Raw genomic sequence first — 14,930 nt, 5'->3', positions numbered from 1 at the left:
AGCTCGGAAACATAAAGGCAGCCAGTGCAAGCAGGCCAGAATCGGTTTTATATGTTCGGACCGTCTGGTCCCTGTTACCAATCTGGCCGCTGCATTTTGCACAAGCTGCAGTTTCCGAACCGTCTTCAAAGGCAGCCCCACGTAGAGTGCATTGCAGTAATCTAATTTAGAGGTTACCAGAGCATGGACAACTGAAGCCAGGTTATCCCTGTTCAGATAGGGACGTAGTTGGGCCACCAACCGAAGTTGGTAGAAGGCACTCTGTGCCACTGAGGCTACCTGAGCCTCAAGTGACAGAGATGATTCTAGGAGAACCCCCAAGCTATGAACCTGCTCCTTCAAGGGGAGTGCAACACCATCCAGGACAGGTTGGACATCCACCATCTGGTCAGAAGAACCACCCACTAGCAGCATCTCAGTCTTGTCTGGATTGAGCCTCAGTTTATTAGCCCTCATCCAGTCCATTGTCGCAGCCAGGCACCGGTTCAGCACATTGACAGCCTCACCTGAAGAAAATGAAAAGGAGAAATAGAGCTGCGTGTCATCAGCATACTGATGGCAATGCACTCCAAAGCTGCAGATGACCACACCCAATGGTTTCATGTAGATGTTGAACAGCATGGGGGACAGAGCTGACTCTTGCAGAACCCCATACTGGAGAATCCAGGGCGCTGAGCAATGTTCCCCAAGCACCACTTTCTGGAGGCGACCTGCCAAGTAGGAGTGGAACCACTGCAATGCAGTACCTCCCACTCCCAACTCAGCCAGTCTCCCCAGAAGGATACCATGGTCGATGGTATCGAAAGCCACTGAGAGATCAAGGAGAATCAACAGAGTCACATGTGATGTTCCTCTATTAGTGTATATATGGTAAGTGCTGTTTGTATAGGAGATACATGGTAAGTGGAATGAAAGAGGAGGGGGGAGTGAATGGGCAGTAGAATGCTGGATGTTTGGCTGAATGTTTAAAATGGCTGACAGTATAAATGGAAGGATGTCAGGTAAATCTGGGTGGATGTGAGGTGGAAGGTGGATGTGAGGTGGAAGGTGGATGTGAGGTGGAAGGTGGATGTGAGGTGGAAGGTGGATGTGAGGTGGATGGTAGTGGGTTGTTTTGGTGGGTTTATGAGAGGAGAGTGTGGAGTTCGGATTAATACTAAGACCAGTACCTCAGGAATAGATGAAACCATATGCTTAAGTGCCTTTTAAAGTAATCTTGCTATCTTTGTTATTTAATAAATACTTTTGGTTTACCAAAGGCCTGATCCTTGGCTGGGGTTTCACAGACCAGAAGGGAGGGTAAGGTAAATACCAAGGCTGAAGGATAACAAATGGTGGCAGCGGGGAAGGGAAGAATAACACCACAAGTATTCAGAGCAAATCAGAAATATATGTATCTGCATTGATACAAAGGGAGTGGGACAACTTGAGCACGCAGTCACAGAGGTAAACTGATTGAGAGAGACTCAGGCAGAGTCTCTGGGGATACTGGTTATAGAACGTGACTGGTGGTGCTGCCTAGCAGGGGGATCTGGTGAGGTCTATGCTAGAGCGGAGAGAGAAACCATAAAAAAGGATGGTCTGGACTGGTGGAGTCCCTGGTGGTGCCTAGTGACAGGCAGTAGCCAAGAGCAGGTTGGAACCTGACAGGGAGAGCCGGGGAAGGACCGTCACATCACACTCCCCCTGTCTCTCTCCCGACAAAGGTCATCATACAGGGCGACCAAGGCTGTTTCTGTGCCAAAACCAGGCCTGAAACCCGACTGAAATGGATCCAGATAATCGGTCTCATCCAAGAGTGTCTGCAGCTGACCCGCAACCACTCGTTCAAGGACCTTGCCCAGGAACGGAACATTTGCTACCAGCCTATAGGTATTAAGATTTTCTGGGTCCAGGGAGGGTTTCTTCAGGAGTGGTCTCACTACCGCCTCTTTCAGGCTGCCAGGGACCACCCCCTCTCGCAGAGAGGCATTAATCACCTCCCTGGCCCAGCCGGCTGTTCCATCCCTGCTAGCTTTTATCAGCCAAGAAGGGCAAGGATCCAGCACGGAAGTGGTTGCACAAACCTGTCCAAGCACCTTGTCAACATCCTCAAGCTACACCAACTGAAACTCATCCAAGAAATCAGGACAAGGCTGTGCTCTGGATACCTCGCTTGATTCACCTGCTATAACACTGGAGTCTAAGTCCTGGCGGATGCTAAAGATTTTATCCTGGAAGTGCCTAGCAAATTCATTACAGCGGGCCTCAGATGGTTCTACCATGTCCCTGGGGCCAGAGTGTAATAGCCCCCGGACAATTCTGAAGAGCTCCGCTGGGCGGCAGATTGATGATTTGATAGTGGCAGCAAAATATTGTCTTTTTGCTGCCCTTACTGCCCCTAAATACAGTTTACCATAGGCACTTACCAGTGTATAATTGCATCCACTAGGAGTTCGTCTCCATCTGCACTCAAGCCGTCTCCGATATTGTTTCATCGCTCTGAACTCTGGGGTATACCATGGAGCCATACGAGCTCTACACAGGAGAGGGCGCTCAGGAGCAATCATGTCAACCGCCCGGGTCATTTCTGTATTCCACAGCTCGACCAGGGTTTCTACAGGAGCGCCAGCCCTATCAGCTGGAAAACTCCCCGGAGCCCTTTGGAAATCCAGATCCATTAGTCTCTGGGGGCGGACCAACTTCATAGGTCCCCCACCCTTGCAGAGGGGAAAAGTCACTGTAAGTCTAAACTTCAGCAAGCAGTGATCTGTCCATGACAGAAGGACTGATGTAAGGCTCCCCACATTCAGATCACCAACTCCATGTCCAGATGCAAAAACCAAATCTAGAGTATGCCCTGCTACATGTGTTGGGCCAATGGCATATTGGGACAGTCCCATGGTTGTCATGGAGACCATGAAATCCTGAGCCGTCCCGGATAAGGTGGCCTCGGCATGGATGTTGACATCCCCCAGAACCAACAGTCTGGGGGATCTCAACAGTACACCCGAGACTACCTCCGTCAGCTCAGCTAGGGAGTCTGTTGGGCAGCGGGGTGGGCGGTACACCAACAGAATCCCCAGTCTGTCCCGCTGACCCAACATAAAGTGCAAACACTCTAGACCAGTAGTCACATGGACAGGGTGCTTGCAGAGGGGGATGGAACTCCTATAGACCACAGCAACCCCCCCTCCCCGACCCTCAGGTCTACCCTGATGCTGGACCAGGTACCCTGGCGGGCATAGCTAGAAGAGACCGACTCCTCCCTGCTCACCCACCCAGGTCTCGGTTATACATACCAGATTGGCTGCCTCATCCACAATTAAATCATGAATGAGGGAGATCTTATTATGCACCAATCTGGCATTTAGGAGCAGCATCTGGAGGCCTGAGAGCTGGCTGATAGGGCAACCAACAAACCTGCGGGTGTAGGGAGGACCGGAACAAGGCACAGTAGATAACTGCCTGGGCTGCATTCCCCTTACCTGGCAAGTCCTCCTCACAACGCCATATCTCCCTCTACCCGTCACTACGCTAATTGGGGGCCCCTCAAATCTCCCCACTTGGCTCTGAGTCCTCTCTCCCAGGCACATGATTCAAGACCCACAAAAAGGCAGGCAAAGCAGGAGCCGCCTCAGCCAGCCAGCTTATGTATCCCCTCCAGAGAAGGGACACGTGGAAGGAATCAGCCACAGCTGCAAGGCGTGGCAACCTGCAGCATAGGAGTCCAACAGGGAGAGGGTGGTGGTAGGTGAGCAGCAAGCAGGCAAGCAAGCAAGCAAGCAAGCAAGCAAGCAGGCAGGCAGGCAGGCAAGCAGGCAGGCAGCAACGGCTCTCCTTCCCTGGACGGTGGTGGTCCCCTTTCTCCTGCAGGCACTGGGTCTCCCTGGCCACCTCAGCCAGCCGGCTTATGTATCCCCTCCAAAGAAGGGACAAGTGGAAGGAATCAGCCACAGCTGGCTGAGTACCTGGGGCCCGGTCCTGGGGCCCGGTCCCCTTTCTCCTGCAGAGGAGATTGGTAGCAGAAGATGGAGAAGTTCCATACTTTCTGTGAAAACAAGACCAGGAGCAGATATCATGAACTGGTAATATTGAAAATCAAAGCTAAAGAACAAAAAAGCAATCATAATGCCAAAATACAATTTAAATAACATCCCAGAAGAATATAAAGATCAAATAAGGAACAGATTTGAGGCTTTAAACTTTGTTGACAGAGAACCAGAAGAACTATGGAGTGAAGTGAGAGACATGATCAGGGAAGAATGCAAAAAGACAATACCTCTCATTAAAAAGAGAGAAGGACCTCAATGGATGACTGACAAAACTCTTAAAATGGTTAAAGAGAGAAGGAAAGCAAAAGCAAAAGGAGACAGAAACATGGTCATAACCCTAAATGTGACTAGTACATAGGGAGAAACAGAACTATTACAATAGTTATTGCATAGAAATAGAAGAGGACAACAAAAAAGGTAGAACAAGAACCCTATTCCAAAAGATTAGAGAAATTAAAGGGAAATTTAAACGAAGACAAGGAATGTAGAATCAACACTGACTGACCAATATAAATAAAAGGAAGATGGAAGCAATACACTGAACAACTCTGTAAAAGAGATGTAAGGATGACAGATTCATTCACAGAGGAACTTTAGAATGTGAAATTTTAGAATTTGAGGTGAAAGCTGCTCTTAAAAAACTGAGGTTATCATACATTGGACACATAATGAGAATACATAATTCACTAGAAAAGACAATAATGCTGGGGAAAACAGAAGGGAGTAGAAAAAGAGAAGACCAAACAAGAGATTGATTGATTCCATAAAGGAAGCCACAGACCTGAATGTGGTGGTTTATAACAGATGCTATTGGAGGTTGCTGATTCATGTGGTCGCCATAAGTCGAAATCAGCATGAAGGCACATAGCAACAACAACATTAAAAGCCTTACTGAAAGGAGGAAGGAAAACCATATCTGCTGTTTAAAACTAAGAGAATCTAACGCCGTAACAAATAATAATACACAAATAGGAGAGGAACTAGCTAAATTCTATGAGGAGCTATATAGCAAAAAAAAGGGGGAGGAGCAGAATATACATGGACAGGGACAGACTTCCAACATTAACAGAGGTAGACATAGTAATGCTTGAAGATTCAATCTCAGTCGAAGAGGTAGGGGCAGCAATAAAGGCATTAAAAGTAAATAAGGCGCCAGGACCCGATGGATTCACCAATAATTTTTATAAACTTTATGATACTATTCTTATTCATCACACAACTAGATTATATAACACAGTAATGACAGGGGCAAGGATGCCCCCAACTTGGTCTGAAACCAGGTAAAAATCCAACTCTTCCAGATTCATACCTCCAATATCTCTATTGAACACTGATTACAAAATTTTTGCAGCAGTCCTTGCTAACAGACTGAAAGCAGTGATTACCACATTGGTTCATGCAGATCAATACGGATTTATTCCTGGAAGGTACATAGCAGACCCAGTACTCCGTCTGTGTAGTATAATAAAAGTGTGCCAACTCAACAGGGCTCCTTTGGCCATAGCGGCACTGGATTTATAAAGCATTTGATAGTGTGAATTGGAAGTTCTTATTAAAAGCACTGAAAAAAATCCAATTTGGCCCTAAATTCATCTCAGCAATGCAAGCCATCTATACTTTATCCACCACAAATATACAATACAATGGGATGGAATCTAGAACTATAGCATATTTCTAAAAACAGCACCCAAAATTGTTGGAGAGGACACGAAGCACAAGGATTATATATACACATGTGGTAGGAATGTTATAAAATAAAGAGCTTTTGGCAGGAGGTGTGGGAATAAATAAAGAAATTGACAAAACAACGTTATTTCAGGCCTGAATAAGCATTATTGAACATTTTTATGGGACAAAATACAAATCTAAAATACAAAAGACATAGGATTTATGTTGGCGGCAGCCAGATTGGCGAGTGCCAAATATTGGAAAGCATTGGATGGTTTAACAGTGCAAAACTGGCCAAGGAAACTATGGGAAATTGCTCTATTAGAGAAGTTAACACAGAAAATAAGACTGGCAGAAGGAAAAAAGAAATTAAGGACTCTTTTGAACCGGATTGGTGGCCTTTTAACTTGGCTGCTACATCGGACACTAGTTTGGGACCAGTGTCTTATCCATTGAGATCGTTGTGGATATCTTAAGAATGGAAGTTCCTCAGAGAAGAAAACTATAAAATAAAATCTTGAAAGTTAATTGTTATGAGGGGAAAGGGAGGGCGATAGGGGTTTTTTATTCACTATTATATAATGTAAAATGAAAAGTTATCAGTTCTAAGGGGATAGGGAGTTAATAGGTTATTTTTTAATTACAACTCGATATATACTAATGCAAATTTGAAATAAAAATATTTTTTTAAAAATATAAGCCTTTATCCTTTAATTCAAAGCAACTTATACATTTTTGATAAAACAGTAAACCATCATAAAAACAAATGCAATTGAAACAGGATTTCCAGTTGAAACATTACCAGCAAAAACAACGAGGCCAGTAAGCACAACTTACAAATTGCAGCAAGCAACAATAATGTAAACACAAGACCTGTTGAAACAGGATGAATGTATGAGCCTTACTGAATGCCTACAGCTGCAGAACTAATTGAAGTATAGGAGCCAATTTCATAATAAAAGGACCACGGTTGCAAAGGTTGTGCTAGCAACTCACTGGCCTAAATTCTTTTAGGAATGAGATACAAGGCAGAATTTCACTCACCCATCTTACGAGGAATGGGAAAGAACTTATGGGGAGAGGTGTTCTTTGAGGTGTGATGGGTGCAGGCTATGGAATATAAAGGTTAAAGGCAATGGTTTGTGTCTAGAAGTGGACCATTGCTCTGATTTAAAGTGCAGCCAGTACAGTTGCTATGATTTAAGGGAAAAGCCAGTGTTGAATACTGGATAAAATGCTAGACTTTTGGAGAGATCTGAGTTCAAATCCCATCTTTCAGCCCAACCATATATTTTCTGGACAACCAAGTTGGCCTGGACATAGATTGAAACAGGCTCAATTCAGGCATTGTTTGATTTAATTAATTAACTAATATCCCTGCCCTTCCTCCTAGAAGGAGCCCCGGGTGGCAAACAAGGATAAAATACTAACAATATATTTTAAAATATCTTTTAAAAAAAAGTCTTTAAAAGATCTTTAACAGCATCTTTAAAAAGTCTTTTGAAACAGCTTAAAAATAATTCTAGTACAGATGCAGATTGGGATAAGGAAGAGCTAAAAGGCTTGCTGAAAGAGTACTGTGCTTTGCGTAAGAACATAAGAATCCAGATGAATTAGACCAAAAGGCCATCTGGTCTGTTATCTTACTCTCCTCAGTGGCCAACCAGATGCTTTCCGGAAACCCACAATCAGGTAGGAGTGGAAGAATCTGTCAAATTTGGTTCTCTCCATTTTTCATTTTTCCAAACTGAAATTCATTTCTTCACATTTCTGCAGCAATTTGTGATTTTTTTAAAAATCCTCATCAAAATTCTTCAGCATTTTAGTGTAAATTTCTCCTAATAAATTCTCGTATTTTACTAATATATTCATTTTTATGCATACTTTCCCCTAACATGCATTTTTCAAACTTTTTGTTGTTGTTGTTGAAGAATTGCATTGCAAAATTCAAATAACTGCGAATCTTGAAGGATGGCTGTGTTTCAGTTATATTGTTTTGGAAAGTGCAAATTTAATAGATTTGGCTTTAAATGTAAACTGATCAATTTTTTCACCCATCCCTATAATCAGGTCACGAAGACAATTGCACCCTCCTGCCAATGCGATGGAGATGGAGAGAGCTCTTCATATTGGGGGTAAGGGGAATAAAGGAAGACCACATAACTGTCAGGGCAAGGAATTCCGCATGGGTATTATTACATACAGTCTTAAATGATTAACATAGTTTTATTAGGTATCCTGCTCATTTGCTAATGCTGACAGCACTTAGCCAATATACTTGAATTCACATTCACTCAGTAGAAGCAGGGAAGGCTGTTAAGATGTCCAGTGGACCCAGTGCTGCCTATGAGATCTCCAGCAGTCCATTGGATCCTGGGAGACTGCACTTATTAAGAGGCAATAAGGAAAAGGTCCATGCTGGGGGGTATATTCATATTGTACTTAAGATACCAATATGCGTGGCGCAGAGTGGTAAGCGGCGGTAACGCAGCCAAAGCTTTGCTCACGGACGGAGTTTGATTCCAACGGAAGGAGGAAGTCGAATCTCCGGTAAAAGGGGACGAGGTCCACTCAGCCTTCCATCCATCCGTAGTTGGGAAAATGAGTACCTGGCATATGCTGGGGGGTAAAGAAAAGCCGGGGAAGGAACTGGCAATCCCACCCCATATATACGGTCTGCCTAGTAAATGTCGCAAGACATCACCCTAAGAGTCAGAAACGACTTGCACTACAAGTGCGGGGACACCTTCACCTTTACCTTTTTATGACTAAAATCAAACCTGATGGAGTCTAATTTGTGTAAATGGTAATATTTCCCATGTATATGCAAAAATGATGGGAAATTCTCAGAACTGGCATCAACCACACAGGTTTGTTCTCTCCGACTAGTGAGTAAAAGTATGGAATAAAAACATTCTAGTGAACTATGTTTGTATCTATCCTGCGAACTCATAGCCTCAGCTGATTATCTATGTGTATGTTAATCACGTTTTATACATGTAGATGACATGAACCTTAAAACACTTAAGTTACATGCTTGCAGAACCTCTAGTCTAACACACTGTAATGCAGAGATGAGGAACCTTTTTCAGCCTGAGAGCCGTTTTCCCTTCTGGAAACCTTCTGGAGAGCACATGTCAGTGGTGGGTGGAGCCAGAGACAAAAGCGGGCAGAACAATCAATGTAGATTTTACCTTTGTTCAATAGGCTAGTTTTTAGACACACATTCTCTATCCTTCCAGGTAGGCATATCAGAGTTCAAGGACAGGTAGCCTTGACCAAGGCAAGCCACTAGTTTCTCTCCTTTTTGTACATGTGCAATATGGGGGCAATAATACTGACTTCCTTAACAACCCTAATAATGTATATGAAAGTAATTTGAAGACCCTGTAGTGCGATGTAAATGCTAAATATTTTTATTACTGCTTTTGCACACTTTTAATACTCAAAATGCATCTAGTCATAGATTCTGCAGATGTCAAGAGTTCTAATCAGTGGTTGCTATCCCAGCATTGTTAGTGTTCCTGAATACTCCTGCCAATGTTGATAGTACTGCAGCAGTGACCAATCTTGATTTACTCAGCAAGAGTACAACTCCATGACTAAAGGGTCTGTTTTTCCTCCCTCCTGGGACCTGCATTCCATTAGAGGATACTGCCTTACTCCTAAGGGTTCATCATAGGTAAGATCAGAAGATCTACATCACTACCATTGTCAAAATGGAACAGGAATCTCTTCATCATATGCTCCCATTACTATATTACTAATAATCAGTTGTGTTTTATTGGCCAGACTGTGGTTTCCAAGCAGAACAATCTGATTGTTCTGCAGGGTACAAAAAAGTCCTAACAACAGTTCGAAAATCCTTATCAGTCTTTTCTTTAAAAAAACAACAACACAGTTAATATTTAACAGTTCCTCTTTAATACAGGTAACATGAGAATTCTTTCAGCATAGTTCCCTAAGCGGCTAGAATGAAAGGAGTATAGATTGAAAACCATTTCACCTTCTTGGTTAGAATCACTCATGAGACTCTTCATGCAGTTTTCTGTAGGATCACGTACAGCCTGTAGTGGGAGGAACTTTAATTAGGTATACACCTATCTAGTAATTCTGACAGCACTGAATAGATGGACTATATTAGGGGATTCATGTTTATTCAACAGAAGAACAGGGGGTCTATTAAATCAACACAAATCCCAAGTTAAAATGACAGCAAGAATTCTAGTGTAATGCAGGATCAAATGCTAAGCTAAGGTTGCCAGCTCAACTCTCACATTATTATTGGGTTTCAATATCACAACAATGGATGATTTTATTTGTCAATATTCCAGCATAATTTCTTGGAATCTACTGTCTTTTTGATCTTCTGACTACAATGGAAAACATGGAATTTATCTCTTGCCTTTGCTGTTATAGAAATCAGAAAATAATATAGAGTAAAATGCTTCTCTATAGTTTGAGTGGTATGAAGCAACACTCACTTGAAATCCAAGGGATCAGCCATATGGTGGTTGATCAGGTCATCTGTTTCAAACAAATTTGATGACTCCTGGAAAACAAACTCATAAATGTTCTCTGTGAATTTGGGAGAAAATTCTGAGAATGGCTATATGATTCAGCAGTGAAAAAGCTAAAATTAAATATTCCATCAATTGTTTTAGTAGCTTGGGAAGAGAAGCTCTATCAAGCATATGGAACAGAAGTAGCAAGTGAGGTTTGTGAGGGCTTGTTTTGGAGAATTTTCTCTGGATAGTAAGATTGCTGTAATGTTTTTCTCTTAAAAAGCATCAGGTAGATCCCCTTGAAGAGCTTGGGATAGATCCATGCTTGGGGTGGATCTATCAATTTCGGTTGTCTCAGTTTCTCATTTTTCCACCAGTCTTACATTCAGATCTCCACATTTGTTTCTAGGCCAAGTTCAAGGTGCAGGTTTTGGTGTACAAAGCCCTCTACAAGTTTGGAACCAGGATACCTGAAATACCATCTTACTCCTTATATACCCAGTCAGTCATTGCACTCTGCAGGTGAGGGCCTCCTGCAGTTACCATATTATCAACAGTTCCATTCCGCACAACATAGGAAGCAGATCTTTAGTGTTGTGGCACTGGAATTTCCTCTACTTAAATATTAGACAGGTGCCATCTCTCTTACCTTTTCAGCACCTACTGAAGACCTTCCTCTTTCAATAAGGCTTTTAAGTAGAGACCTTATCCCAGTCTGCATCAGTGTTGGAATTACTTTTTAAGATGGTTTTAAAAGATTTTAAAAAATACGTTTTTAAGCTGTTTTATATGTGTGTGTGTGTGTGTGTGTGTGTGTGTGTTTTAAGCTGTTTTATTCTTTCTTTGCCGCTCTGGGGAGAAATAGCGGGATAAAAGTTTAATTAATAAAAATAAAAATAACTGCAGCAATTTGTGATTTAAAAAAAACAAATCCTCATGAAAATTTGAATGCAAATTTCTCCTAATAAATACTTTTTTGTATGCAGTGTGAGTGAGCTACATTTTTGCAGTTTCTGCTTAAAGTACATTTTTATGTTATTTTCATGAATATATTCATTTTTATGCACATTTCCTCTATGTATGCATTTTTGTACATTGTTTGGCGAACTGCATCACAAAATTCAGATAAGAGCTGATTTCGAAGCACTGCTGTGTTTCAGTTCACGTATTGTTTTGGAAAGTACGAATTTGATAGATTCAGCTTTTAATGCAAACTGAATCAAATTTCTCCCCTATCCCCAGTGTGTTTCGGTCTATAACAGCCTCTCTGTATGTACTCCCTTTTCTTTTAGTCTGTTCATTCCTCAATTCAAGAGCAATCAACTTCCAGATGACCATTTGTCTTGAATTTGTTTTAGTGAGTCATCACAACTTTGAAAGGTGGTGTGGTAGTTTGGGAACTCCTCCACTTGAGCACTGGGTGTTTGGTTTAAATTAGAATGCTCTCAGTCCATGTATGCCCTGATTTTGGAGGATTGCTTATTGAAGTAATAAGATAATTTCTCTGCAGGTTGCCTTTTAGCTGATCCGGAGCTGTCTGGTGTGGAAAGCTTTTTGATAAAAGGCATGCCAACTCTGTTCACCACTGAGGCACAGGCATTCAGCACCTTTCTGAATAAGGGCCCACATGGACGTGATATTTTGTGATGCACTAAGCTGTAACATTCTGCCACCATCACAAAGCAATTTCTCTCAAATATTCCTGCCCATATTACAGCAAAGTGTAATAGAGTGCTTAGAGTGAACTGTTTCTATAGTGTAAGTGGCCAATTATCTTAAAGACTAACAACTCAGCTAAAGTTTCCTGATCCATCTAGAATAAGTGAATGTTATTAACAGCCAAATTTAGCTGACAAGAAGCTGGGAGGAGCAAAATAAATTGCAGATGGAATAATTAAAAAACAATCATGGCATAATTAGAGGACACCGTTGGGCAGTATGGGTCTCAAGCTTTCCCCTTCATTAATTACAGCAGATCTAGGATTAGTGTATTTAATTATTTGCAGAGATTCAATGTATCATTCCTGTCTGAAAGGTAAAGGTGAAGGTGTCCCCGCACTTGTAGTGTGAGTTGTTTCCGACTCTTAGGGTGACGTCTTGCGACGTTTACTAGGCAGACCATATATATGGGGTGGGATTGCCAGTTCCATCCTTGGCCTTTCTTTACCCCCCAGCATATGCCAAGTACTCATTTCATCGACCACGGATGGATGGAAGGCTGAGTGGACCTCAACCCCTTTTACCGGAGATTCGACTTCCTCCTTTCATTGGAATTGAACTCTGGCCGTGAGCAGAGCTTCGGCTGCGTTACCGCCGCTTACCACTCTGCGCCACAGAGGCGTGAAAGACAACAGTTATTGGGACATGCAAATTTTGCTCAGCACTTCTATAGAACATTTGTTGGATACAACAGCTAATGTAGGTCTGAACAATGACTAGGGTATGTTCAATAGCACCCCAAATATACAAATTCATATTTAAAGTGAGGTCCAGTTAATCTAGCCAAATTAAAATTTAATATCCATCTACCAGTTGGATGAATTTGGAGGACCCATTTATGATAGAAAATTGTTACTGTGTCAATATTAAAACACAGAAACAATATTTCATTTACCAGGATACACAGTTGAAAATGAAGGTGGAGATTTATATAGAAAGATGAACATACTGATGGACACATATGTGCCTATTTATCTAGCCATCTTTTACCCTCTGGCTCAACTCAGATATGCCAAAACACTTTTAAGGAAGTTTAATGATGACATAGTGCAACCTGACACCTGTCTGTTCAGAAATAATTCCCATTGAATCCACATGTTACCAAATTATTCCAAGCTACACAGGAAGTGGACTGGTCTGTGAAAGACACCCCAAATTATGTTTGCATTTTGACAAATTTGTAGGGCAGTACAGTATCCCAAAGAGGAGGTCAGGTCTCCTGCACCCCTGGTGCATTCACTAGAGCTGCACAATTTCCAGGCTTTTTAAAGATAGACATATCTGTTGGTTATAGATACATTTTACAAGGGGTTGTTGTTGTTGTTGCCTTAGTGAATTTCTCCACTTTTTAATCCAGGTGGTAAGAAATGGGATCCTGTGAAAGTTTGCTGAGAATGGATAGATTATTTGCATGTTTATTAAGTTCAATGGGATTTACTCCTCTTCAATCATACTTAGGATAAGTGAAACTGACCAGAGGAGGGGAGGAGGAGGGGAGGAGGACGGAAGGGGGAGGGATGAGGCAGGAGTGGGAGGGGAGAAGGCCAGGATTCAGTGGAATTTACTCCCGTGCAATCATGCTTAGGATAGGTGAAATGGACCATGGGGGAGGAGGAGGCAGGAAGGGCTGGAGTGGGCAGGGGAGGAGGAAGAAGGAAGAGGGTTGGCTACAGCAGGCTGGACTAGATGAATCTTTGGCCTGATCCAGTAAGGCCCTTATTGTTATGATATGACAGAAAACAGGGGAAAGAGACATTCTCTGACAGTTGGCTAACTGAATAGCTAGTTGGCAAAATGTAGGACAGTTTTATGCACTGGAATTTACTATCTCAAAGAAGAGGCATCTAGTAAAGAATTAGTACTGATATCCTCATAGTCCATGAATGTGTATTCATTCAAGGCAGATCAATTTCTCTTGGAGTGTCTAATAGTGAATAACCATGTTATGATAAACATAACTTAATGTTAATAATTACTGCACCTCATGGTTTCAATGAAATGGGGAATGGTCTGTCTGTGCAAGCCCTAATTTACATTACCTTTACATTAACTTGGCCACGTGTATTGCTTGTAATTATGCATGTAAAATCCGATTAATTTCAGTGGAACTTTGTTTTATGTCATTGTGCCCAATATTATAATCATAGCCTTCTATGAAATCAAAGCTACTTCTGCAATTAAATTTCCTCCCAAAATATTTTCATTTGTAGCGAATGTATAACTGAAACAAATATTGCTGTACACATTTATATTATTAATATTCTTTTTGAAGTGTGGGCAACACCATTTCACAACACATAGACTGAATTTCTTAATGGCACATTTTTTTAATTGGTAGAGGATTTTATTTTTATCAAAAAGACCCCAAAGTGGTTTGCATAAAAGAACAATAAAACAGCATAAAATACAATTAAAAACTAATGTACAGTTTCAATCCAATTAGCAACAATATAGACAATGATCCAGGGAGTAAAATAAATATAATAAATAATCAAGTTTCATCCCCCAAAGGCTTCAGACATTCCTGAAGTTTCAAGTGTCCAGAAGAGGGCACTAAACTGTGGCCTTTGTTGGTCTTTAATTTAAATACTTTGTTAAGTCAGCGGGGAAATGGAAGGAAGAAAGTGACACTCCAGGAAGTGAAAGACAAAAAAATCTTTGCAGAATTGCAACAATTATTTTTGATAGGCCTTCATCACACTAGGAAGCTATGTGAGGCTCTTCCTGGAGGGGGTGCATCTGTATGCATTTGTGTATTTGGGGGGATAATGTGGGCTGACACATTCAGTAGTGAAGAGAAAACCAAATGAAACCAGAAGATTATGTGACACTAGCTGATAAGTGAAGGGGTGGAAAGATTTGCTTTATCAGTAGTATATATGTTCACAGGCTTAACAAGGTTATGGGGTCATCACCCCAACTGTCTAAAATTATGGGTGTTCCTTGTTTTCTTGAGAATTAGGAAATTTGTAGATAACAAGTGTCGGGGATATGGATGATTATC

At 41.8% G+C, this 14,930-nt stretch overlaps 1 protein-coding gene across 4 annotated transcripts in view; it reads left to right on the top strand.

Annotated features, from left to right (window-relative positions):
• The window catches only part of PEBP4 (phosphatidylethanolamine binding protein 4), a 440,324-nt gene that overhangs the window by 406,984 nt on the left and 18,410 nt on the right, over positions 1–14,930 (top strand). For 3 of the 4 annotated variants that reach the window (XM_061593054.1, XM_061593052.1, XM_061593055.1), the window contains exon 7: positions 7,773–7,837. The exons of the other annotated variant lie outside the window; for it this stretch is intronic. In XM_061593054.1, coding sequence (XP_061449038.1) covers positions 7,773–7,837 — 65 coding nt within the window. The remainder of the gene's footprint in view (positions 1–7,772; positions 7,838–14,930) is intronic. 4 annotated transcript variants of the gene reach the window in all.

This window comes from Rhineura floridana, chromosome 12, assembly GCF_030035675.1.
Source record: "Rhineura floridana isolate rRhiFlo1 chromosome 12, rRhiFlo1.hap2, whole genome shotgun sequence".
In the NCBI taxonomy this organism is placed as follows: domain Eukaryota; kingdom Metazoa; phylum Chordata; class Lepidosauria; order Squamata; family Rhineuridae; genus Rhineura; species Rhineura floridana.
Note: the sequence above shows the minus strand (reverse complement) of the source record. Positions and strands in the feature narration are given on the sequence as shown.